Source organism: Crocuta crocuta, unplaced genomic scaffold (genome assembly GCF_008692635.1).
Source record: "Crocuta crocuta isolate KB4526 unplaced genomic scaffold, BGI_CrCroc_1.0 scaffold11, whole genome shotgun sequence".
Classification (NCBI taxonomy): domain Eukaryota; kingdom Metazoa; phylum Chordata; class Mammalia; order Carnivora; family Hyaenidae; genus Crocuta; species Crocuta crocuta.
The window spans coordinates 5849035-5874310 of NW_027528624.1; the positions used below are offsets into that span (position 1 = coordinate 5849035).

A 25276-nucleotide genomic window follows, 5' to 3' on the forward strand; every position below is an offset into this window, starting at 1 on the left:
AATTGCATTCTCTACATAGTTAATTCAGGGAAACTATTTCAGTTAATTTTAATCATCTGCAAGTTTACATACAATAAAATTGCCATGCCTTAAGAAACCAGTTCCTGAATGGATGATAAAACTCCTTTAAGTTACCACAACTTGCTATCCTCTGCGTATATGGAAATCTTTTTACTTTTTTAATCTCTATAAATCTTCTCAGCAACTCTGTGAGGTGGGTCAGCTACTAATGCTCCCATTTTTTTCCCAGCTGTGTTGACAGGTCATTAGCTATAGAACTGAGACAAGAAGCTGGGTTCCATAAATAAGTGTGATAGTTTGTTTATGAATGTGTATTTATGAGTGATCTTCAAGCTGGGGTGGGCATGCATTTGGAGGTATGCAAAGACCTTCACAGGGTGAAGGGTCTGGATACATTGAAGGGACTCCATTGCCAGAGTCTCAGCTCATGGAGGTCCAGAATGGATGGGCGTGAGAATAAGCATGTGATGAGGACACAGGTCCTTTTTCCTAAATTTCCTTCCCTCACTTTGCTAAAGGAATCCTACCTCTCTCCCATCTCAGTATAATGCACTGCACTGACTTGATGTTTTAAAACCTGTGGGGAATGAAATAGCGGAACAGTTTGGACTATTGGTTTGGGTGTGAAGAAGACCATGAGAAAAGAAAATAACTGACCTTAATGATTTGATTAAACAACTGTTGTAAGTGTGGTGGTCTCCTTTTCTTTCCTTGAAGCAAGAGCATCGGAGGACTTAAAGGGCATATTGGTTAATAGGAAAGTAAAACTAATTTTGATGCTTAGATTGCTCTGTGAGTCGTGGCACATGGCTGAGAGGGAGACGGAAGAATCGAGTAACATTGCTCTACCAAAACTCTCTCTGTTCTTAATAATTTATTTATACAAATATATTTTCCTGGCACATAAATTTATAAAAATGAAAAATGGACTGAATTGATGTGTAGCCTTAACTAGTTCTAGTAATAAACAGTCTTCTTGCACGGATGACATGAACTGGCTGGAAAACCCCAGACTTTCTTAACATTCTTCTAGAAACAGAGAGATGCACTTCCAACAAAATGTTATTCCTGTGCAGTAATTGTTTTTCCAGATTCATATATTTTCTATTTTCATCTGTTGCAGTTTGGTAACTATACTTATAACCCAATCAGAAAGGATACAAATATTTTGAGGCATTGTCACAGAGAAAAATTTGTAATTAAAAGCCAATTTATATATATAATTTTTACACACAGAAGTATCTATGCACCTCACCGTTAATGCAATACACATTAACACAAAACACAAAACCATATTTTCTGCTTAGTGTACAAGAATGTAAGTATGTGGTGATGAAAACAAGAATTCAAAGAGAAAAAAATATCGACTTCAGATTGAGACCACTAAGGAACTTGTTTTTACTGGGTGATGGTAGGTATCCAATGGCTTCAGTATTTAGACTGCTGTATATAGTAGATTACATCTTTGGCAGTTATTGAAACTGACAAAAAAACCCAACCCTTATATACCAATACAAAAATATGCATGTGATACATTTAAAAAATTTAAGGAGTTTTTGGGAAAAAATGTTAAATGATCATAGATCTAGACAGAAGATCAGATGTCTTGAGGATAGGCATGGTCACGTGTCTCCCATGCATGTCCTTTGTTTTCCCAGTTTGACCTCGTGTGTGTTAACGCTTGGATGCTGGACCTCACACAAGCCATCCTAAACCTGGGCTTCCTGGCCGGAGCCTTCACCTTGGGTTATGCGGCAGACAGGTAGGCACGGATATGACAGCCATTGACATGATGCATAAGTGTGGAGATGAAAATATTTTATGTTAAACATTAGAAAACTATTTTTGCTAAACTTGGGGAAAAAAATCTTATTTTCTCTACCTGTGACATTCACACTTGTTTGGTTAGACTAATTCTCTCCTTCTTCAACTACATCTCCTTACTCCTTGAACTGTACAAGTGGATGGGGCCACTCCCAGTGGATCTGAAAGCATCTTAGTGGAAACACCAGCAAGGCAGTAATTTTATCACAGGGCAGACGGATGGCTGGCTGGACACTGTGGACGGAGTTGATCCCTGTGCTTCCATAACTCACTGGTTGTGGTCTGGATTAATTTAGTCATTGAGTTGGCCCCTTCCCAATATGTTTCAGTNAAAAGAGTTTTCCCAAAGACCGTTAAAAGAATTTTATCTATTATTTAACATTCATAAATATACAGGTTAATGGCAGACATGGTGAGTATGTATATTAAAGATAGTCATGCTTTCTATTCAAATATTCCTGTTTCAGACATTCTTGATATTGGTTATTTTATTCATGCTTAACTATTCCTTTATCCCAATTCTAACTATGAAAATATGTGCAATAATTTAATAATTCCTTCTATACCCCTTAGGACAGGGGTAGGAAAGCTTTGGCCATTGGCTGTGTCTGGCTGAATATTGCTGTGGTCACTCTAAGCCCAGCCTCGGTGGGTCCTTGTGACCCAGCTCGCGGTGCACAGTGCTTAATGGTACTTCTTGGAGAACTGCCCACAGCAATTAATTAACTAATTGGAGACAATAAAATGCCCCAAATGCTTTAGCTAATTGACGATCTGAACTTGGCCAGATCAGGACTTCAAAGTGGGTTGAACCTTTACTTTCTTTTTCTGCTCCTTCGTCTCTCTCTTATTTTTCTTCTCTGACCCCCTACCCCCGTCTTCTGCATGTTTCTCCTTAATCCTTGAGTCTGATGCTCTTTCTCTGTCTTTTATCCGTGTCTTTTTCTATGGTTTCTTCTTATAGCCCTTCACATTCATCTTTCTTTTCTTAATCTCCCCACACATCACTTTCTCTCCTAGCTGGCTATGACTTGGAGTTGAGTGATGTATTTTCAACACATATTTCTTTATTCTTGTTGTTAATCTTCCTGATTTAGACATTAGGTTTTGCCTCTTCTTCATGTTTCTCTCTCACAATCAATAAACATACCTCCAAACAAAAGAACTCAGCTAAAGGAGGGAGGCTTTTCCTACCTATGTTCCAGCAGGGGCCTGAGCGTCTGTCCGCAGAAATGACTCCACGCTTTGGAGAAGAAGACCCATGAACGATTCTGCCTCACCACAGGGCCAGTCGTCTGTCGGCTCCGTCTCTGCTTTATGTCATTGGAGGAAAGAACCAGAAACAATTTAATAGGCCACATATCTACAAGAGGACAGTGCAGGAAGGACAGACAGTCAATTTTAGAGCCTGAATAAATGAGAACTGCTTCTGTCTCTGCTCCGCTGACCTAAGCAAGATGCTGCATGTGTGAATTTGGTGGGAATTTCTATGGGAGAACATTTTTGAATCAAATCTTGTAAAGGTCATTGTCGACAGACTTTCACCAGCCAGTAATTTGGCACAGCTGAACTGAACCATTTAGCATCAGACTCCCAGAATATTGCCCACAGTAACCTGTACCCTTTGTCTATGCTTTTAGTAATAGCCACGTAAACGGTGAGAATAAAATGCAAAACTTAAGAACAGCTCACATTGGTTGTGAACTTTACAGTTTGTAAGCAGCTTTCACATCAGCATCGCATTTGAGTCTCTACAACTTCACTGTAGGAAGGGAGGGGAGAAAACCCCACCAACCCACAAGCAAACAAAATCTGAATCTTGGATCGCTTAAGAAATGGGCCCGAGGTCCCATGGCTGGTGGACGGTTCGCCCAAGACTGAAGCCCCCGCCTGGGGCTTTCTCCCTTTCTCCTTCCAACTCCACCCGCAAAAACGCTAGAAAGCATCAAAGCTGTCCCTCCAGGGTGACCACATGTGATAGGGAGAGCCATGCTTTTGGAAACTGCAATCCCCAAAAATGCATTCTGTGCCTTCCGTTTTATAATGCCATTTCATGGGCACGTGTCCTTACTTGCCAGGTTTTGCTATAAAACAAAACGCAGAATTTTCAGCAATCCTGTACGGGGTAGTAAAAATGCAGCTTTGAAAACAAAATTTCTGTCCTTAAGCCTCTTGTAGCAACACTTATACTGATAGTGTTTGTCACTGTGTTGAAGAAAACGCCAAAGGTGACTTCTTCCTCTCTCTTTCTCAAAAAGGTACGGCAGAATAGTCATTTACCTGATATCCTGTTTCGGTGTTGGCGTCACCGGTGTGGTGGTGGCCTTTGCACCAAATTTCCCTGTGTTTGTGATCTTCCGCTTCCTACAAGGTGTGTTTGGAAAGGGGACATGGATGACTTGCTACGTGATTGGTAAGACCTTACTACGCCTCCGTGTCTCTTTGACAGCCAGGGTCAGGTGTCCGGGAGGTGCCAGCCAGTGAGTCTTCCTCGGGGTTGTATGACGAGGCTCCGCGGCTCCCCCAGCAATGATTTCTGCAGATAGGACGGTTGCCGGGGTGAGCCTCTGACTCTGGCAAAATGCCACCTTGCCAAATATGGAATATCGCAAAATAGAGGGGTCAACCACTTCCTAGCACTGCCATACTGTTATCACGAGTTACTGTTTGCTCTCTCGGAGACTGATTTTTATAAAAATTTAAGCAGTTCTTTGAAACATCTTTAAAATAGTCTCTGTGCATTTCTGTGATGTAGTTTGAGACGACAACCTGCGTTCCCAAATAACTCTCTCTTAATTCTATGCCTTTTGTACAAGTGGAGAACTTTTTACCGTGAAGGAGGTAGGACCTAAAAACAAGACGTTTATTTGTGAACCTTTGCTCTCTTCCATAACTAGAGAGTTTGACATTCTGGGTATGAAAGAAAGAAAAACTTCTCTTTGCCGTTTGCTCATTTTACTGGGAAAAGTCCTGGATGCTCCCTGGGCTCTGTTGCCAGTGGTCCAGGACCAGTCACCTCCTTAAGGGTCATGGTGGATTCGTGACCAGGGAGAGGCAAAAGCTCCTTTTAGATTATTGCTCCAGATCTCTAGGCTTCTAGACCCTTCCATTACTGCTAGATAATCCTTCCCCAAGCTGTGCCCACCTTGAGGACCCTTTGAAGATCTTTGTATGGGCAGGGAAGGAGAAAGGGTGCCAGGAAGTTGCCTGTCGCTGGCTGGGGCAGAAGGGATATGGAATATAAAGCATTTCTAAGGAGATCTAAGTCTAGGTGGGTTTTCAAAGCTGCGATCTTAGGGCACAACCAAGGTAGCAAATCCCAAGATGATCGGAATAGAATTAATGACAGATAGAAATGGGTTCGTTTGGGTGGAGAAGGATGCCAGCGATAAGATTCCCCATGTGATTTTTATTTTTTTATTTTTTTTAAATGTTTTATTTATTTCTAGGAGAGAGAGAGAGAGAGACAGCGTGAGCAGGGGAGGGTCGGAGAGAGAGGGAGTCACAGACTGAAACAGGCTCCAGGCTCCGAGCTGGCGGTCAGCACAGAGCCCGACGCGGGGCTCGAACCCACGAACCGCGAGATCATGACCTAAGCGAAAGTCGGACGCTTAACCGACTAAGCCACCCAGGCGCCCCTCCATGTGATTTTTAAAGAGATATCACACAAATGGAAAGTCCGACCCTGCCAAGAGAACTATTATTTAGTAGACACTCTCTTGTGATCTTGAAAAAATTCATTTGTAGAGTCTAATGCTTATAAAGAATCTCCTAATACGATATGCAAATCTTTAGAGATACTGTGGTAGAAATCTAGCCAGTGTATTTTATTTCTGTATTGATAAAACATTCATCATTTAAGCCTTCCTAAATCAACAGATAGATTTTTCGTACACCCAGAAGAGTGCTGGGCTGTGTGTGTAAGGTCAGTGTGGCCAGTGCTTGCCAATAACTGGCAGAGAAGAGAGTGACCAGAAAATGCAGCTCCAGCACGCATGGAAGTTTTAGTGTCTTTAAGAATTCTGTGATGGTGGGGTGCCTGGGTGGCTCAGTTGGTTAAGCATCGACTTCGGTCATGATCTCATGGTTCGTGAGTTCAAGCCCTGCGTCAGGCTCTGTGCTGACAGTTCAGAACCTGGAGCCCGCTTCAGATCCTGTGTCTCCCTTGCTCTCTGTCCCTCCCCCACTCATGCTGTCTCTCTCTCTCGTAAATAAACAAACTTTAAAAAAAATTAAAAAAAAGAATTCTGTGGTGTTCTAACAATGCCGATGGATATGACAGATGTAACGTCTCTGTGTGTTTATTTTGGAGCTGAACTTGAGCTTCCCTAACTTCTGTGTTTGTTTTCCTTCAGTAACAGAAATAGTAGGTTCAAAGCAAAGGAGAATTGTGGGGATAGTAGTCCAAATGTTCTTCACCCTTGGAATCATAATTCTCCCCGGAATTGCCTACTTTATCCCCAGCTGGCAAGGGATTCAGCTAGCCATAACGCTGCCCAGCTTTCTCTTCCTCCTTTATTACTGGTAAAGTGGTTTTGGTCATTATTGAATTTGTTCTTATTGCACAGAAATGTAGAATCTGCACTTTCTAAACCAACAGGGAAATGAAAGTAATTAAGGAGATTTTCTAAGATCCCCAGAGTGGCTGTGGGCTTTGAGAATTTCTAGAGTGTTTGAGAATGTATAGAGACTATTCATGAATTGACTAGTAGTTCTCATTAAAATAGATTAATTAAGTACCAAAACACAAAACTCTAGAGTATTGGTTATGTTTTGTTATTTTGTAATATCTTCACGAACACTGTAAGGTAATGAACAGTATCTGCCGATATTTTAACATGCAAATTAAATGCAACAAAATCGCTTTTGTTTCTATGTATGTTCTGTTAAGCAAATTAATATTATTCAGGAATCCTCTGAGGAGTAAGAACATGTTGAGAACATCAGAAAATTAAGTTATCAGAGAGCTACAGGTGTATGCATTTGACTCTTACTGAAGTCAATACATTTTGATCATTTCTCTAATTTAATTTTAATATATGGGGAGATCAGTTTACATACATTCCTAAATGCCCCTTAAATCCCAGTTCTTTTGCTGTGTGTAACTGAGGACACTGTATTCTAGGATAGCCTGGTCTTACAAGAATAATGTAATGCTGATTATTCTTATTATGACTAATGATCCAATTATCAAGTGAGCATTTTTCCCTTCCATTATACACGTTCCAAGATAATCTATGTTTCAAAAAGCATATTCTAAATTCTCAGTCTCCTAAAGTTGTATCTAATTGCGAGATCTATATTAAGAGGGAAAGTGAAATTGTTGACTTTTAAGGTTTTGAAATTCCTCGACATAATTCAACAAAGTTTTCTTCTTGCCAGGGTCGTTCCTGAATCTCCTCGCTGGCTGATTACTCGGAAGAAAGGAGATAAAGCATTAAAAATTCTGAGGAACATTGCCAAATGCAATGGGAAATATCTCTCACCAAATTACTCAGAGGTAATTTCATTTATTACTAGTAACAAATATTTTTAAAGTGAGTGAAGGAATTTGTCTCTTATTATCAAACATCTGACTAAATCATTTTTAGTTTGGCTTTAAAAACAGAAAAAAAAAACCCACCTTGGAAAGAATGACAAGGTGCATTAAAGAAGACACATGAGGAAGAGCTGTGACCTTATTGTTGAGCTCAACTGGCCGCTTAGTCCATAATTTCATAGTTGCACCTTGTTACTTAAATTATTTTAAGTAACTACTTAAATTTAAGGTAGTAATTTTGGAGCTGAACTTGAGCTTCCCTAACTTCTGTATTTGTTTTCTCCTACTGTGGACCCCATGCTATGAAATCATTCATTCATCTTAATTGCACAAAAACGATAAATCTTTCCTTGATATTCAGTGTAGTCAAAAGATTTGTCTTTAAATTTAGTCTTGGAAATACTATTTCTTCGAATCAGAGCTGGAGCAAGAATGTAGTGTTCAGCCTTTTGACTTAACACATGCTGGCTGGTCTACCGCCCCCTCCCTCCCTCCCTCGTTTCCTTCCTCCTTTCTTTTTCTTCTTCCTTTGTCCAGTAAAGGCTTTTGGGGTGCCTCAGTGTCATTAAACTAAGAGAAATGGTGGGGACTAAAGCTTATCCTTTGTTCTCTGGAAGATCTGATACTCCTCTGAGGACATACAGATAATTTGAAGTGACACTTGAATAATTAGAGAATAATATATAAAAAGATGTGGCAATACTTAACTGCAGAGACTAAGTGAATAACAAAGGAATTCTTATAAAAGGGATATGAGAGAAGAATTTTTGGAAAATACGAATCTTTGATATAAGCCTTGAAGAATATTAGGTTGCTAATATATATATATATATATATATATATACCAAATATATATATATATTTGGTAGCACTCGGTTGGTTTTGATAGAACATTCTGATAGAAAACAGGCTATGTTCATTTTATCATCACCTCCCCCAGCCTCCAGAACTTGGTTGGAGATATTTAGATTTCTGCCTTTTTCCTTCACTCTTACATTCAGCGGCAAGCAGGAACATCTGTGTTTACGAAGGTTTCAATTGATTGGTTGTCACTGGATTACGGTGATGCACCTTGGGGCTTATAGATCATACAATGTGTGGTGAAGAAAAAACATGATCTGTTTTAACCATTAAGGCGAGCGATCCTTGTTTCTGAGCACATTTGGGCTGTGTATTCCTTTTATGGAAAAAATATCCCGCTGCCTTCGTACCTTGCTCTCATCCCATTAGCTTTGGTCTTCATAACAGGATCAAATGTATGATAATCTGCATTCAGTTTTAATAGTCAAATAAATGTTCTTGCTCCTCGCTCAGCAGCATCCTGAAGATATTGCACACGTAGTCCCAGTGCTAAGCATATGTAAGCTCTACATCAAGGTTAAAAACAACAACAACAACAACACCAGTTTGTGCTGATGGCTTCCAAAAGAAAACGCCACTTGACTAGGCATGTGGTGTGTTATTGTGAGTACTGCTAAGAGGTCACAGGATGATCCCCAGAAGCAGCTACTCTTACACATCCGGTGGGGTCCAGCTCAACACCATGCCCATAGACCCACTGACCCACTTCGAATTCATGAACACTGTAGAGACGTTTCACCAGGGAAGTAGTGCCATGCTCTTCATGGTTTCACTTGTGGAAAGATCATGAATGACGGATCCTGTGGCTTCCAAAACATGTTAACTCTGGTTTTAGTTAGATGCGCTCCATTTGAAAGTCGGGTTTAAAGCCAGACATGAGTTTCTCTAGGAGTTTAGTGCCCTAACCACCATTTTCTGATGATTACATATTGTGATTGGCTCACAAGCCTTTAATCTATAGGTTCCTGTTCTTTTCTTTACCTTACAACCTTGGCAGTAAAGAATGCTAGGATTTTCTCCCTTCCTTCCTTCCCTTCCTTCCTTCCTTCCTTCCTATGTTTCTGCAGCCTAAATTTTGTTGATTACATCCTTAGGATCCTTTAATCTGGCCCTCTGTCTCTTGTGTTCCCTGTCAGTTGGTAGGTAGATCTAGAGCTTAATTATGTTTAGGTCTGATACTTCTAGCAATCCTACTTTATAAGTGGTTTAGTACATTTCCATTAAGAGATACCTCACGTCTGCCTGGTTCTTTTTTTGTGATGTTAGCTGCCACTGATCATCATCGCCTGGATTATTTATCAGAGGTCACAAATAACAGTATTTCCGTTTTCATTATCTCTTCATTTATTGCTGGAATACTTACACAAAGACTGACTTCTCCCATCAAACACTTGGTGACTCTGAGATACAGGTCTTACAGGAAAGGCAGGATACATGTATAATTCTTTGTTTTCAAAATAACAAGTTGGTTCACTGCATTCTCCAAAAGTAATCAATGGATTGTGTGTTGTGGGGGTTTTTTAAGCCTCATTATGAACATCTGGATTTTACTACTGTGTATGAGTTGGCCCTTCTCAATTATGGTTATTATCCTGATTTATGCTCAAACTGGCCCATCTTTGGACAGACAAGGCTCATCTTTGTTGGTTCTGTGCTCCCTCTGCCACATTCTAGAAGTTTCAGAATGCTTCTTTGCTCATTAGCGCAATGAGATTTTCCCAGGCTCATCTTGTAGTTTCTGGTCTCACTCTTGGAATCACCCACTTCTCAAAGGGTGCTTTGAGTTTTGAAACAAATGTCTTCAAACTGAACCTATCCATCTCCAGCCTTTTAAAATTGTAGAACATAAGCAGAAAAGCAAAGTATTGTCTTAAAAAAAGAGAAGGAATGAACATTTCAGTTTGAATCCCCTTGCTAATAGAGGAATTCGGTGAAATTATAGACCAAATCACAGTTTTCTATTTCAGAGATGGTAATGTTCCCATAAAGCATAATCTTGCACAACACACATCTTTACAATACGCAGAAATACTGGCCAGTAGTGAATTGCACTCGAGTGCATTGGCTTGAGCCCCAATGGCAAAAGCAAAGCAGGATCCTATTATCGTTTTTCTGTAACCCTGTCAATTAATAGAACTAATTGCCCATGTCAATGTCAGGGTCACCTTGAAACCTGATGTTTACATGTCACTTCAAACCTTCTGTGTCCTTTTGCTGCTTTAACTGGTATCCCTGCTCTCTGGATATAATCTCAAGGACCCCCCCCCCCCCCATGCCCAAGGATCATAGCCTTTTCTCTTTCCACAGAACCCTTTTTTAGTAACCCCTGACTTTTGGAAGAAGGTATTATCATGTAAATTACCACATCTTCCAAGACCTCTCCAATTCCCACCTCATCCTAAGGGTGCACATCATTGATTGCAGTGAAGCTAGAATGAACTGTAAAGGATCTGCTCGAGGCACCGTGGCCCCAGGAGACCTGGCAGCTATGCTATCTTCCTCAGCCACCTCCAAACTGCAGCCTGGTCCATCGCTGGCACCGATGACCTTGGTCTATTTTACAGGGATCAAAAGACCTAGCTTAAAACAATGCTCTGTTTCAAAGAAGGTATTCTAAATTCAGCACACACTAGGATTACATCAATCCTCTGGGCTTTGTAAATAGAGGGAGGATATGGGAAGAAATAGGTATGATGGATTTCATTCCAACGTCAACCATGTGGATTATTCTGAGGTTTGGCTGACCAATAACCACTCTTTATATTTCACATGAATGTTACTCATCTCATGGGCCAATAAACTCTGGCTCTCTGGTCTCTGGCTTCCATTTGCTAAAATTCCCAGCTGGCTTCTGACTTTGTTAAAGCCACAGCTGGAAGGTAGAAATACAGGTGATGAGAACATCAGGCTCTCTGAATATACCAACAGTGGAGCTATTATTCATTGAAAAGAAAAGTCCAAAAATATAAAGCCAACGCAAATGAGGCAAGTGGGTGGAACTTCTAGGAAGCTGAAGAGATGTAGAAAATGGAAAGAAGCAAAGTATATATAGAGAGAATCAGCGGAGGGGCTGAATGTTGAACGCGAGGCACTCAGCCAATTCAGGAGGGCAGTTAGCGTAGACACTTACATGGGTGCCTTTGCGGTGTTTAAGGCACACTTAGAGAAATAAAAACCAAACTCTTGGCAAGACCACAGTAGTTACAGCCCAGGTACAGCGATGGTACAGCAACGTCTCCTAATGTCTTTCAGGGCATCCACAGCCATCCTCTGACCTGGGAAGGGTGTCAGTGATAGAAGTGTTTCCTGCCCTGGCCATGCCGGGCAGGGTTCTCACATGTTACAGTTAAATTTTCCTTTGGCATCAGTCTGACGTTACTTCCTACCTGCCACTTGTAGTGTGTTGTTTCTTTCCTCACACCTAGTAAGTTTACCAATCGATCCAACTTTCCATTCTCATGCAGTAGGCATGCACCAGTACTATGTGTGTGATTGACCGAGGCGTTGAATAGCAATGCTGGTCTGAAGAGATGGTCATTGCCCTAACAACTGAATGTGTGTCAAAATAGATGAGAAAGTGGGCAAGAATTCAAGAGGCTCAGGCTTTGGTAGTAGTAGACTAGGTACTTGGTGGAGAGCTGGGATTGTTGCTCAGTGACCTTTTCTCATCAGGAAGTGGTACTATTTGTGATAAACCATGTTTTTGTTCCCAGCTATTCACCCCTCTCTGTAAGAGGATTATACCCCCCTCCCATGGCTGTGTGACTGGCAGCAGGGCCCCTGGTAAGCAGACATTCTTCCCCACTGAGTCAGGCTTGGCCATCTGACTTGATGGCCCAAAAGACAGAATTGGCCAGGTGCCAGTTCAGAGCAGAAGCTGTAAAGGCATCATGCTTTTCCAACAGCTCTCTGGCTCTTTCCTTCTGCCACAAGGATGGCATATCCCAAACTGGTATTGCTCCTTCTGCATGGTCTCAGAATGAGAAGAACCACAATTTGGAACAGACTTGCAGAAGCTGACCTACAGCCCCAGGGAATACAGCCCCACACCAGCTGTTTCCTCAGTAAACTACAGTCGGCTAAATGTGCCTCAGTGTGCTCTGGAGATTTGAGGGTGTCTGTTATTGCGACCAAATGTAGCTAACTAATGTAGCTGATCATAATAGCACTGCTTCAGTTGCCAGAGTAGGGTTTAGGGATTCAACACGTTTTTGGTTATCTAGGTAACAGTGGATTGTGGTAGTTTAGATTATTGTTTGAAATATTCATGCCCTCTCCCCTCCTTTCCATTGGATGAAAATACTTCTTGGTTCCACTGATATTGGGCATGGTAGCGTGACTTGCTTTGGTCTCGTGGCAGGTGAAACCTATCTCCTGCCCTTTTGACTTTGGCCTTGACCATGTGAGTTGCTTTGGCCAACGGCAGGTTACCACCAGATGTGGTGCAGTGGCATCTAGAAATGTGGGCTTGTCCTCTGTGCTTCAACCATCACCATGAGAAGAATATTCCCAGGCTCGCCTCCTGGCCCCAGGGGAGACTGAGAGACATTTGGAGTAGAGCTTATTTAGCAAACCTTCCCCAACCTAGATAAGCAGTGTCTCAGCCAACTCACAAACGTGTGAGCTAAGTGAATGCTTATTATTTTATGCTGCTGAGATTCATGGTGGTTATGCAGCATCAATACACTGGTTAAACAGCTTTTTTTACTTACTGACCCAGACTAAACAACTGCATAGGTAGCAACTGTGGCTATGTTTGTGCTTTCATTTTTTTTTCTAAAGGATTTTACAAGCCCTTCTCCTACAGCTCCCTCTCCTCCCGTACTCCTCCATGTCTTGTCTTTGTATGTGATGTGCTTATGGAAAAGACTATGTTGCAATTCTCATTAACAAGAGCCTCTAACAGCGTAGAACTGAGTATGTCCATATTTGTTAGTGATGTTGTTGTTCTGTGTTGGCCCCCAAAACTGATAAGACTTGATTGCAATTTCCCTATTTTGATGCTATGCCTATATAGTTCATTGTTCACAGCTAATCTACAACTTGTTAAAATATAAGTACCAGTTGTTATATTGATACCCATTCATGCATAAATACACTCGTGGGCAGTGTCCCTGGTGGCATGTTTAAGTGACATCAAGAGATAATGTTTGAGCTTTCTGATCCCAAAGGGATCATCATCGATGATCCCACTTGTAGGTAAATATATAAGAAATAGAAAACAGAAGAGACTAAGACCTCATCAGATAGTGTCAGGGTAAGTGTAAGATTACGTCAGTGACCAGAGTGATTTCCAACTCTTACTAGCTGCCATCTTTCTCTATTATAACAAGCTATCACACAGATACCAATATCGCTCCAGAGAGGGACTTTCCAGCTTTGGGAATATCTGTTTATGACATTTCCTTTCAGGGGGGACTTTTTCTAACCTTTGTTCTTCCAAAGAAGGAACCACACCAGGGTTCTGGCTGTCATGAAGCCCATGTGGGCTGTGTGGAATTTCAGTCCAATTATTGCACTGTCTTTGCTAATGCTGTGTTTAATTGCCATCTCGGGACTTGAAAACTCTCTTCATGGAATTCAATTATAGAGAAAGTAATTCAGGCCCAAGCAGTGCCCAAGGGGGGGCTCCAGTCCAGTTCCCATGTGAAGAGTGGGAAAGGCGTGAGTCTAGAAAATAATGAAGGATACTGGAAAGAAAGTTACCGGAAAGTCATACATCACTTTCCCTTCACAGAATTCCAACTTCATTCTTTGGCCTTGCACAGAATAGATGGTCCCAACTGGCAAAGCCATCGTCCTTTAAAATGACAGATAAAAATTACTGCTGTAATATGCATGCCACCACATTAACTTTCATTTAGAATATTCTTGAATGCATAAACAAAATAGCAGGACACTTCATATAGCTAACATAGAATGGACCTTTGGAGCTGAGAGTTAATTGAATAGCACTCTACCTAAATACATTTTCACAAATAGCTTGAGTTTGACAAATGACCTATATTTAAATGGGTTATTTATTTAGTTCCCACTTCTTTAACTTTTGAAAAATGAGACAGTATTGCACAGAAAGGGTAAAATGTTGCATGAAGAAAAATAATGCCTGCTTCCCCNCTCCCTTCCCAAACTGGGTGATTAAATTGTAAGCCCGTTCCACGAAAGGAAATTCTGCCTAAGCTCTTTCCAGGTCAGTGGACTCTCATTTAACCTGTACAAATATCGAGGGGAGGATGTTCCAGAGCATCATACGGCTTTCACTGAGCTAGGAACCCAAGTGACAGGTCTCTTGTGGAATGAGATCGCAGCTTTGGAGCAAGTAAGGCAGGTTTTCAGGACACCTCCCCAAAGAGTAGCTTCTGGAGTGGGGAACCCCAGAGAGACAGGGTCCCCCTTCCTCTCCCAGTTCTTCACACCCAACTTCCAGACTTCCTCTAGAAATAACTGGGCCATACACCTTTGTCAGACTCTTAACTATTTCATTTAGATACAAGGTAATGCTTGAAAAACATCAGTTAGAAGTGTGAAAGGAAACAGCACGGCATTACTGTTACGTACAGTCCGTGTGTTTGATCCAGCCCATCAATCCTGGTGCCTCATGACACATCACTAGCAGGTAATGGGATCTATAGAACCCAGGACAGTGGACTCAGGCGGTGGCTAGTAGGGTGACCAGCTGTCCACATATGCCCAGAACTGGGGGGATTCCCGGGATGTGGAAAGTCCGAGAAAGTCTCAGGCAAACTGGGACAAGCTGGTCAGTCCTTGCCCACCTGGTTGTGCTCAGAGGAAGACACAAAGGTTTACATATGTGGGCTTCACAGCTGCCTGCCCGCCCATGATCCTCGATGCCTTCGAGGGATTCCTGGCCCCGCTAGAGCATGGGCTCCAAGGCTGCTTGCTGGACTGGTCCCAAAGTCAGATGCAGGCGGCCATGCCCCAGGGCCCACCAGACCCCTCTCTTTCTGACCCTCTCGACTTCAATCCCTCGTTTCTTTTCTCTCTCCTCTTTCTTTTTTTTAAACTTTTTCAGCCTTTACTTGAAGTTCCAACATGAAATGATATTCCTTTTTTTAAAAATAACACTTTACTGACATCTGATAAACACAGAAACAGCTGTACATACTTGATTTATTCAGCTTCCTTACTCCCCAGTTTGTATTCTAATTCTTAATTTGATCTTGAACCCTAGCCTATTTGGGGTGCCTGGGTGGCTCTGTTGGCTAAGCGTCTGACTCTTGGTTTTGGCTCAGGTCATGATCTCATGTTTCATGGGATCGTAACTCACATTGGGCTCTGCACTGACACCCAGAGCCTGCTTGGGATTCTCTCTCTCCCTCTCTCTCTGCCCCTCCCCGGCTCACCCTGCATACATGCTCTCTCTCTCTTGCTCAAAATAAATAAACTTTAAAAAAGAAGTCTTATTTGAACCCTTAGCCTATTTGAGACCCTGACCCTTGCTTAATTTTTGCCCTTCTTTCTCTTGAAAGAAGGAGCCTGTTGCTTATATAGCCACTCATCGGCTCTCTGAAAGCCAGATGCCGCATTCTCTTGATGACTGGCACCTGCTCTTTCGAGAGACTGCTGCTGCTAAGAACCCCCTCTCCAGACACGTCCCAGACCACAGACAGCAGTGCTAGCCCATGGGAGACTCATGCACGCCCTCCCTTGCACCAGCCTCTCCGCCTGCAGGCCCTAGGCCCATTCATGGCCAGGCTCAGAGCCACGGCCCTGTCCATTCGCACGTGACCTGCTGTCCCTACTACTGAGACCCCAGCAAACCTCCCAGCCAAGACTCTGTGGGTAATGATACTGGGAGAGAGCCCCAAGCTCTGGTGACCTTCAGAATCATCTCAGCTAGTCACTCATCAGTTACAGAATCTGGGAATCAGGGACTCCTCCCTTTTTCCTTCTCAAAGGCCGATCCTTACTCTTGAGAGGAATTGCCCTCCCCTTCCAGCCCCAGCACCCTGTAGGGGCATTTGCCTCTTTCTGCCTAGCCCGAGCCCTGGCAGCATGATGAACAGAATTAATTCCAATATAAAGCAAAATGAATATGCCTCACAGGCTTTTTCTATTCTGTTAATAATGGCAGCTCTCTTTTGTGGGCATTGTGAACACGCCTAATTCAATTATTTTGACTCTGGATCTCTCTCTAATAAATAGGGGAGTGGGTTTGCTCTTTCTTTTTCTTTTTTGAGCATTTGCCAAGAGAACGGCCCTCTAATACCGTCTTTGAAATGTTCACGCTCTGTGTGAGCAAGAAAGATGGTCAGCTTTTCCAAGCATTTTGATCCTGCGCCATTTGGCCCCATCTTGTGTTTTTGGCAAAATCAGTCTGTGCAATCCCAATTTCTGTGCCTCCCTGCTGTGAATAAATGAGGAAATACTAGCTCTTTGTGAAAGTGCTCCCTGCTGCGAAAGCGAGGAGGGGTACAATGTCCAGAGCCCTGTGTGTATCCAGCTCCCTGGCAGGAATTCTGGGCATTATTCCTAATCCAGAGCTGCTGTTACCATGACAATACTGGCTGCTAAATCTTCATCCCACCAGAAAAGTTGCCTTTGTTCAGGAAATAATCCAAAGAAAAGAGATGCAGCCTGGGGCGCAGGTGAAGTCATTTAAATTCTCCAAGGCCAAGTTGATTGCTGGTGTACACAGATGAGCTCCATTGATGCGAATAAACACAGGAGGCAATTGTGCCAAAGAGTCCAGGAGAAAGCACACTAAGATCCACTTGTTTTCTCCGCTCGAGGTTCCCATCCAGGAAAATGGTATGAAAAAGATGTCAGGTGCTAGATTTTTCATGGGATTAATTGTCTCTTTCCTGAGAGGGCACCCAGATGGCTGGATGAAGAACATGGATTGTGTTGTCATAGCAACACTTCCTCATGCGGATGCAGATGCAAAGGGGACGAGGCCCACTCAATCCAGGGATGGCTAGATTCCTTGTCTGGGAACAAATAATGCAGACCTGTGCTGTTTTCTTTTTTCTTTGAATTTGGTGCTGTTGAAAGGGAACATGCTTGGGAGGAAGCCTTCCTTCTCCACATAGTGAATGCGCCCTTCTTAATGTGGCTGGGTAAAGGAGTGCTGAGAGTGCAGAAGTCTTTATGTCCTTCCCAGGACAAGAACCTAGGGAACGTTGGGGGAAATGGCCAGAACCGAGGACACTCTTTCTGCTAGAGGAAACTTTCATGTAAAAGCAAAACTTTGTCACCTTCCCTAGTAACGGCATGGAGGGTGACCAGATAGAAAACCCTGATCAGCAGGGTTGCTAACACACTATTGTCACCCAGCACCTGAACTATAACTTCAGCCTCGTGGCAGATGGGATAATCATGTGACAGCCTGTCTCAGTGGGCCACAGATCCCTGGTGACCATGGAAATAACTGCATGAGTCCTCAAACCATTTGCAGTCAAGCTTTATCTGTAGGGTGAATTAATATACCTTGGATAAATACATACTATTTTTTCCAGATGAAGGTGGATGCACGTGTTCTTAATAATAACTAATGAGTTGAAAGGTGTTATTGGGTTGGTAGTGAATCTATGTCATGATGTGGTCTCAACCGAAATTAAAAGCACAATTCCTATCATGGGCAATTGTTATATTCTCTGACATTAACTCGAAGTTTTAATACTAAGGAAGGATAAGAGTCACTGATCTGTCAGGACAAGGAGGATTAGTCCCCATCTGTTGAACAACTGTTGTCTGAACTGTCACAGTTAAAGTTATGTGATGTTCTCAGGAAAAGCCAAAGGACCTCTCAAAGTCTTCATAAACATAGAATCTTGGCAGCTTCCAAGAGTCATTCTGTTTTTTATTCAATACAGTAAACTCAGGTTCATTGTATTCTGCCCTTTCACTGACCTCATGGACAAGTTCTACATGTTAGGTAGGAAGAGTTGAGTGACTTGGTGTACCATTGCCTTGCTACCCTCAAAGGTGAATCCTGGATTTCTTTCCTGCTTACATTTCAGAGCTAACACATGCAAATAGTTTAGATCTTGAGGAAGAATGAGGGAGGTTTACAGAATGAATGCTCGGCCTGACTATTTTTATGGGACAGTTGGCAATAGAGTTTAAGTACTTCTCCTCGTGTACTGATCATTATGTGTAGCCTCCAGGCTTAAATTGTTGTCTTTGAGACCTAAGGCAAATTTTACTAAAGACAATTGAAGGGACACCTGGGTTACTCAGTCGGTTAAGCAGCCAACTCTTGATTTTAGCTCAGGTCATGATCTCACGGTTCATGAGTTTGAGCCCTGCATCAGGCTCTGCTCTGACAGCATGGAGCCTGCTTTGGATTCTCTGTATCCCTCTCTCTCTGCCCCTTCTCCACTAGTGCTCTCTTTCAAAAATAAATAAACTTTAAAAAAAGACAATTGAAGTATTCACTCTGCCATTTATGACCGTTTACATGCTGTATTTATAGAGACTGCTCCAAAATTAGCAGGGGACAGACTTTTTGATGGCAGTTGAGTGAACTGTAGGGTCTACTTCATGTATTTTTTTTTTTTTACCATCCACTCTTCCCAAGTTCTGTAAACTATTTGGTAGGCTTTGTTGCCTAAACATAACCAGCTTCTTAAGTTCAACAAGTCACTGATCATTGCCGTGAAAATATTTTTCACATTACAAAGTGAAGTGTAGAATATTTTATTTGGTAGTCACATGTTTAGAAAATCCATTTGAGTTTCATTGACATGAAGCTGCCCAGAAGAAAAAGGACAGTGACTCACCCAATGTAGCTGGTACTCATTGCAATTTGTACATCTATTTAATCAGCAAATAGTTACCAAGCGCTGTGTTCAAAACATCTGCTCTTCAAACAACCTCCGTATAATACTCACTTTCAAAAAATGTCTCTTCACGGGCATTCAAGATGCTTTGTGTTTTTTTTCCAATTCTTTGTGGTTGCTTTTTTGTTTCGTTTGTCTTTTTTGAGCTGTTTTCAGTGTCTGTGCCTGGTAATTCCTTATCCAACTATACTCACATTCATCATATAGGGAAGTTTAATAGGACTAAATCTAAATCCTTGTCATTTAAAGTTGAAGGACAGCTTAGATTTCACATGCAGTGTTTGGAAACCATTTCAGTGTGTTTTTATATCCATGGCATTTATTTATAAATAGGAAGGTATTCTGATTGGATCTTCATCAGTATAGCTGTTAATGATGAAAACAAACCTATATATTTGTTGAAATATAATAAAGCAATTCACAGTTCAAAATTAGGGTAAATCATATGAACAGGCTAACACTGATGCACATTACCGTGATTCAGGGTCAAGCCATGAGACTGAACATGCTTTATTATCGAAAACCTCCAGAAACAGAATTCCAGGGATGGTATGTACCACCTGCTTGTGGCCTGTGCATATAAGCATCTCATCCCTCTCTGAAGATTGTTCTGTATTAAAAAAGAAAGGACATACCACTGAACACTAAGTAACAGTATGAAATTTTTTTTTTGCAAATCATGAAAAGGGAGGAACTTGCAAATTCCAGAATGCACCAACGATTGTGATATTTATGGAGGTACATTTCAACTAGTCTTTTGACTATTCAGTTGGACTTGACTGTCATCGGAAACATTTCCCAGCATCCACCAATGCAAGCAAATAAACATGAAATGAAGGGGTTTCTGAGGTACCAAAGGCAGGATTTGGAGGTTCCCCATGGAGTGTAATGCAGGGTCCTGTGATGCGTGCAGGCTTCATGCCCTGAGTGAAGGGCATGAATCATGTCAGATTGCTTTCTGTGTACGCCGATCAAGTGTCCAGGTGCCCACGCACATTTGATATCTTCCGATCTTCTAATTTTGGCCTGCCTCCTGAATGTTTTAAATGGCACATCTCTGGTTACTAGTGAGATTCAGTATATCTTCAAGCATCTCACTTTGCCATTTGGGTTCCTTCTCTGTGGATTGCCTCTCCATATCCCTGTCCATGTGTGTTGGGTTTTCTGGTATTTATCTCCTTCAATTTATAGGATCTCCTTTTCAATTCTAAAAACCACCACCTCTTGCTGGTTTTAGATATTCCTAGTATATTCTCCTCAATGTTTTAGTTACTTTTAACTTTGCCTATTTGTTTCTCCATTGAACAAAAATTCTTAAAGCTTGAAGCTTAAGAGTGTATATTTTTGCATCCTGATTGTATTAGGGGTTTTGTTTAAAAAATACTCTTCTACATCCGAGGGCTGCAAAGATATTCCCCTATTAGCTATGGCTTTAGCTACCACAGTCTTGCCTGATTTCTCCTGCAACCCACCATTCCAACTGAGAAGCAGTGATCCACCCTTTGTTTGAATGCTGAGCCAGTTTTTGTTTGTTTGTTTTGTTTTGAGCCCCAGCTAATAAGCAAATTCATCACTTATCAAGTTCTTGTTTCAGAGTCTGGATTAGTTTACAAGCTAAAGCCTGTCTCCTGTTTTTAAGGGACAAAATAATTGGTAACTTAAATACGTGCTTAAATACATGCATCTGTGCTGCAGACTTGAGCCAGGATCCAGACGAGTCGCAGGTGTTATCAGTGAAAGCACATGTGCACAGCTCCATCTGATAAAGAAATAGGTAATGAGTCACAGCATTTAGAGGCCAGAGTCACATACACTACCAGTCATCTTCATACTCTCGGCCTTAAAAGATGAATACGTGGAGCACCTGGGGGCTCAGTTCATTAGGGATCATGCTCTCTCAGTGGTGAGATTGAACCCTGCATCAGGCTCTGCACGGTGGCCATGGAACCTGCTTAAGATTCTCTTTGTCTCTCTCTCTCTCTCTCTGCCCCTCTCCCTCTCTGTCTCCCTCTCTCAAAAGAAAAAAATAAATATATTTCTGTTAGTAAGTGCCCCAAATCCTTCTTCTACAGCACACTTTATGATTCTGTTCATCCCTGGCATGAAGCAGAAGTACTCCTCAAACCTGGACACCAGTAACACAAAGGCAGAAGGGATAGGATTGTTCCTCCAAATACTCAGCATTCCTTTAAATAATGAGATTTGCAGGGGTGCCTGGGAGGCTCAGTTAAGTGTCCGACTTGGGCTCAGGTCATGATCTCACAGTTTGTGAATTTGAGTCCTGTATTGGGCTCTCTGCTATCAGCACAGAGCCCACTTCAGATCCTCTGTCCTCTCTCTCTCTGCCTCTCCCCCACTTATGCTCTCCTCTCTCTTTCTTTCTGTCTCAAAAATAAATACACAGTTAAAAAAATAAGATTTGCTCTCTGAGGCAGTAATATCTGCCCTCTCTGTAGCTCTTAAAGTGAGTTCACGTGTATGAGCACACTTCAGAAATGTAAAAAGAGACCATGATTTTTAGATCCACCAACACCTTCATGAGATCTACCTGGGGCTGAAATTTGATTTGTTAACTTTTTCTTTACTTGAGCAGTTGCACAAGCTCTTAGCAGGAAACCTTCAACAGGATGGAAGTTCTTGCCAGGGCTCTCTGCTTTAGTGTTACACTTTCATGGTTTATTTCCGTGATAAACTGATTAGTGCCTACAAATTGAAAACGCGGTAGAAATAGTCTTCATTTCCCTTTAGGGGTTTTTACGGTGCGATCCTGTCAAAAGCGTTACTAATTAGGGGAAACAAAATCAGAAAGATTGCAATTTTTCCCAATTTAAATCAGCCAGTCTAAGTTTGATTCAAAATAGAAATTTAGTGCTTAGCATAGTAAATTCCCATCAGGAAGAAGGTGTGGCCCCGAGGTCTTTTGGGTAAACTCGAGAAATCTGCAGACTCTTGGTCTCTCAGGATAAGCCAGGCATGTGTGTAGTGAGCACTCCCCCAATCTTAGTGGCTTAAAACAATAAAGGGCCAAGTCTTGTCTATGCCCCGTATGTTCACTGGGGGCTCCTCTCCTCAGAGCGGGGTTCTCAGCCTATTTTCCAGGCCGTCCTAGCAGCCACTGCCTGGACCGTCAGAGGAAAGAGAAATCTAGGGGTCCCTGCTTTAGCGTTGAGACGCCCACAAGTCCTTGGCAGATTTGGATAGGTGGCCCCACCCAGGCACAAGGGGACAAGAAGGCCAATCTTATCATACCCTCGGAACGGGGTAAGGGTGGAGGGAGGGAAGCAAACGCGTTTGGCAAACAGTGCTAATAAAGTACCACCACAGACCCTTTTAAGCTAGAAACAAATGATCAAGAGTGCAGGATTCAATTTGAGAAACGCTCACTCAGGAAGATAAATGCTTTTCAACTCAAATGATTACTGCAAGCCGGCGTCACCTTTATAACTGGTAAGAAAAGGAAAGGAAAACAATAAATTTGGTCGAAGCGTACACACATCGGAAACGTTGTTATGGAAAGATCTAGTAGAAATGATGAAGACCCGTTTCCCAGCTGGCTTCGGTGCACCCTGGGAGCGGAAGGAGGGCCGTGCGCAGGCGCACAGGGTCGCGGAGCCGGTGGAAGGGCGTCAGGCGTCTCCCTCCGCACAGCCAGCGGGCTGGGGCCAGTTCGGGGCAGGGATTCGCCCAAAATGCCCCAAAGAGATGCCCGGGAACCAAGCGCATGGCTGGCACCCGGGGGCTCGGTGGGGACCCCACCTCACCTTGCGGAGAGGCAGGGAGGGGCCGGAGGAGGGAAAAGAAGAGAGAGACCACCTCCCTTGGTGGACGTACGGGACGTAGTGACGTCAACCCGCAGGCTCTCAGGGAAGAGCGTCGTGGCCTCGCTCCAGCACCGTGGCCCTGGGCGCTTGTGTGGCAGAGCCTGGTGCCGCCCGGCTGTCCTTGGCCTGTCCAGAAGGGGCTGCCAACCCAGAACAGGGGCGGGAGTTCTTTATGCTCACGGACCGGGGCAGAAAGACACCTGCCAGGAATCTAACTGGGTGAAGTTGTCGTTTTCCTGGAATCCTGCAAATACCTGAACATCTGGAAAAGAGAGCTGACGTGGGCAACAGCNATTTCTATCCTGTTACTATCATCTTAAAGGTTGTGTTCTTGTTAAAACCATTTCTGAAGCATTCAGAAGACTGAAAAGAAATGATAAGATTAATGAGCGTGTGGTTTTGGCTTTCATTTGTGACATTATCAGATGACTTTAATTCACTCACTAGCTTTTCCCCTTTAAAAACAAAAAGCCCTTGGCTAACCAGTGACTCCTAGATGCTCAATTTGCGTATTCATAGAACTAAAAATTTTGTGAATCCAAGCCTGCTACTTCAGTATAAGACACTGGATGTCCTTTAAAATGTGATCTTCAGAACGTTTCTGTTTCAGTGATTGTCACTGACATTTATAGGTGCTGTTGTAGAGTTTGACAGACATGTTCTGTTTATGTCTGTCATGAGCCCCTAGCAGCTCATTTTGGTGTCTCCCTCCCCCAACCCCCTCCCCCCANCAAAAAAAACCTCTTTCAGTTTGTTTTTAAGAAATGAAGAAATGTTCCAACACGTGACCCACAGCTGCAACCCATTAACCTTTGCTAATATTGAGTCTGGACTCTGGACCCCTGGTGGGACCTCTAGAGAGATGCGCTTTTGCTGTTCTAGGCAGCGTGCCTGCTTGGGGAACGGAGGGGAGGCTCTCTCCCCAGCCAGTCTCAAGCGAAAGGAATAAATATCTTCTCTGCATGACACCCTACAGAAGGCCCGGCTGGCCAGGGTGCTTGGGACCTGCTCTGTCCAATACAGCAGCCACTAGCCACGTGCGGCCGTGGGGCCTTGCAATGTGGCCAGTCTGGGTTGAAGTGAGCTGTGAGAGCAGGCCACGTGGTGAACCTCAGAGCACATTAAATACCTCGTTAACAACGTCATATTAATTACCTATGGAAATGGTAACATGTTGGATAGATTGGATTAAATGGCACATTTTATTAGAATTAATTTTCCCTGTTTATTTTCACCCCTTTTCATGTGGCTTCTAGAAAATTTAAAATGAACTACGTAACTCACACTGTAATTTTGTTGGATGGCATCGGTCTGGGTGACTGAGATGTGTCTTTAGCTACCTTAATAAGAGGCAAAGACTCATCGTAATTTTAATACAGACTTTCCCTTTAATATGAGCTCTATATGGTTAATATTTTATCTACTCTTATTTTTCTTAAAGTTTATTTATTTTGAGAGAGGGAGAGCACATGCACAAGTTGGGGAGGGACGGAGAGAGAGAGGATCCCAAGCAGGCTGTGCACTGTCAGCACAGAGCCTGATATGGGGCTCAAACCCATGAACTATGAGATCATGATCTGAGCCTAACTTACTTACTAAGTAAGCTCATGACTGAGCTTAACTGTCGGAGCCACCCAGGCTCCCCTGTGTACTCTTGTTTTAAAGTAGAATGAGGTTTTAAACAATTCCTGAAGCACTATGGGTTATTTGACAAATTCTCTTTTATGGATGCCAGGTAGCACTATAGCCACCTATAAGCTGGCCTAGGCTTTCTAGTGTTAAACACTTACCCTTGGACCTTCCGGTGCCAGCCTTCATCTCACTGACCGGGGAGTGCACGACTCAGGGGGCAAGGGGGTGGGGGCATGGGTACCCAGCAGGCATCCGTGGACTTCCTCCCACCCAGCCCTGCCTTCTGGCCTCTGACACTTATATGAGACACCTGTGGGCAGTTGAACTTCGAAGGCGGCCCCTGGTCCTCCAAATCAGTGAGTTCCAAATCCTCAAGTAATATTTAATTCTCACAGGTTTCTGAGAGAGTCAGGGCTTCAAGAGACCAGAGCTTTAGGGAACCAGTAATGACTGGTTAAATGACAGGGTCTGGCTCTAGAAAACGATGAGCCTCCTTCTTAGGTGGCTTCCTTTTCCTTGTGAAATATGGCAACTGATGGAAAATCCACCTTTTGGGAAAACCCAGATGAAAGGTTGCTCAGAGTTAAGTAAGGCACATTAAGGTCCACAGAGTTAAGTAAGGCAAGGCTGGAGAAGCAGACACCCGACATTGTGCCTGCCCCACCCCCACCCTGGCAGGTCCTGAGAACGTGTTTTTCCCTCTAAAGTCTGGGGGGCTCTATTCTCAGCCTGGGAAGAGTCAACTCAGACAGCACTGAGGCAGGACAGCGCAC

At 42.8% G+C, this 25276-nt stretch overlaps 1 protein-coding gene across 1 annotated transcript in view; it reads left to right on the forward strand.

Moving 5' to 3' along the window:
• Positions 1 to 1679: 1679 nt before the first annotated feature.
• Positions 1680 to 25276, forward strand: part of SLC22A3 (solute carrier family 22 member 3) — a 48656-nt gene continuing 25059 nt past the window's right edge. Inside the window, exons 1-4 of the mRNA XM_077755148.1 lie at positions 1680 to 1783; positions 4104 to 4258; positions 6201 to 6369; positions 7228 to 7345. Of these exons, the coding sequence (XP_077611274.1) occupies positions 1707 to 1783; positions 4104 to 4258; positions 6201 to 6369; positions 7228 to 7345 (519 nt within the window). The 5' untranslated portion in view covers positions 1680 to 1706. The remainder of the gene's footprint in view (positions 1784 to 4103; positions 4259 to 6200; positions 6370 to 7227; positions 7346 to 25276) is intronic.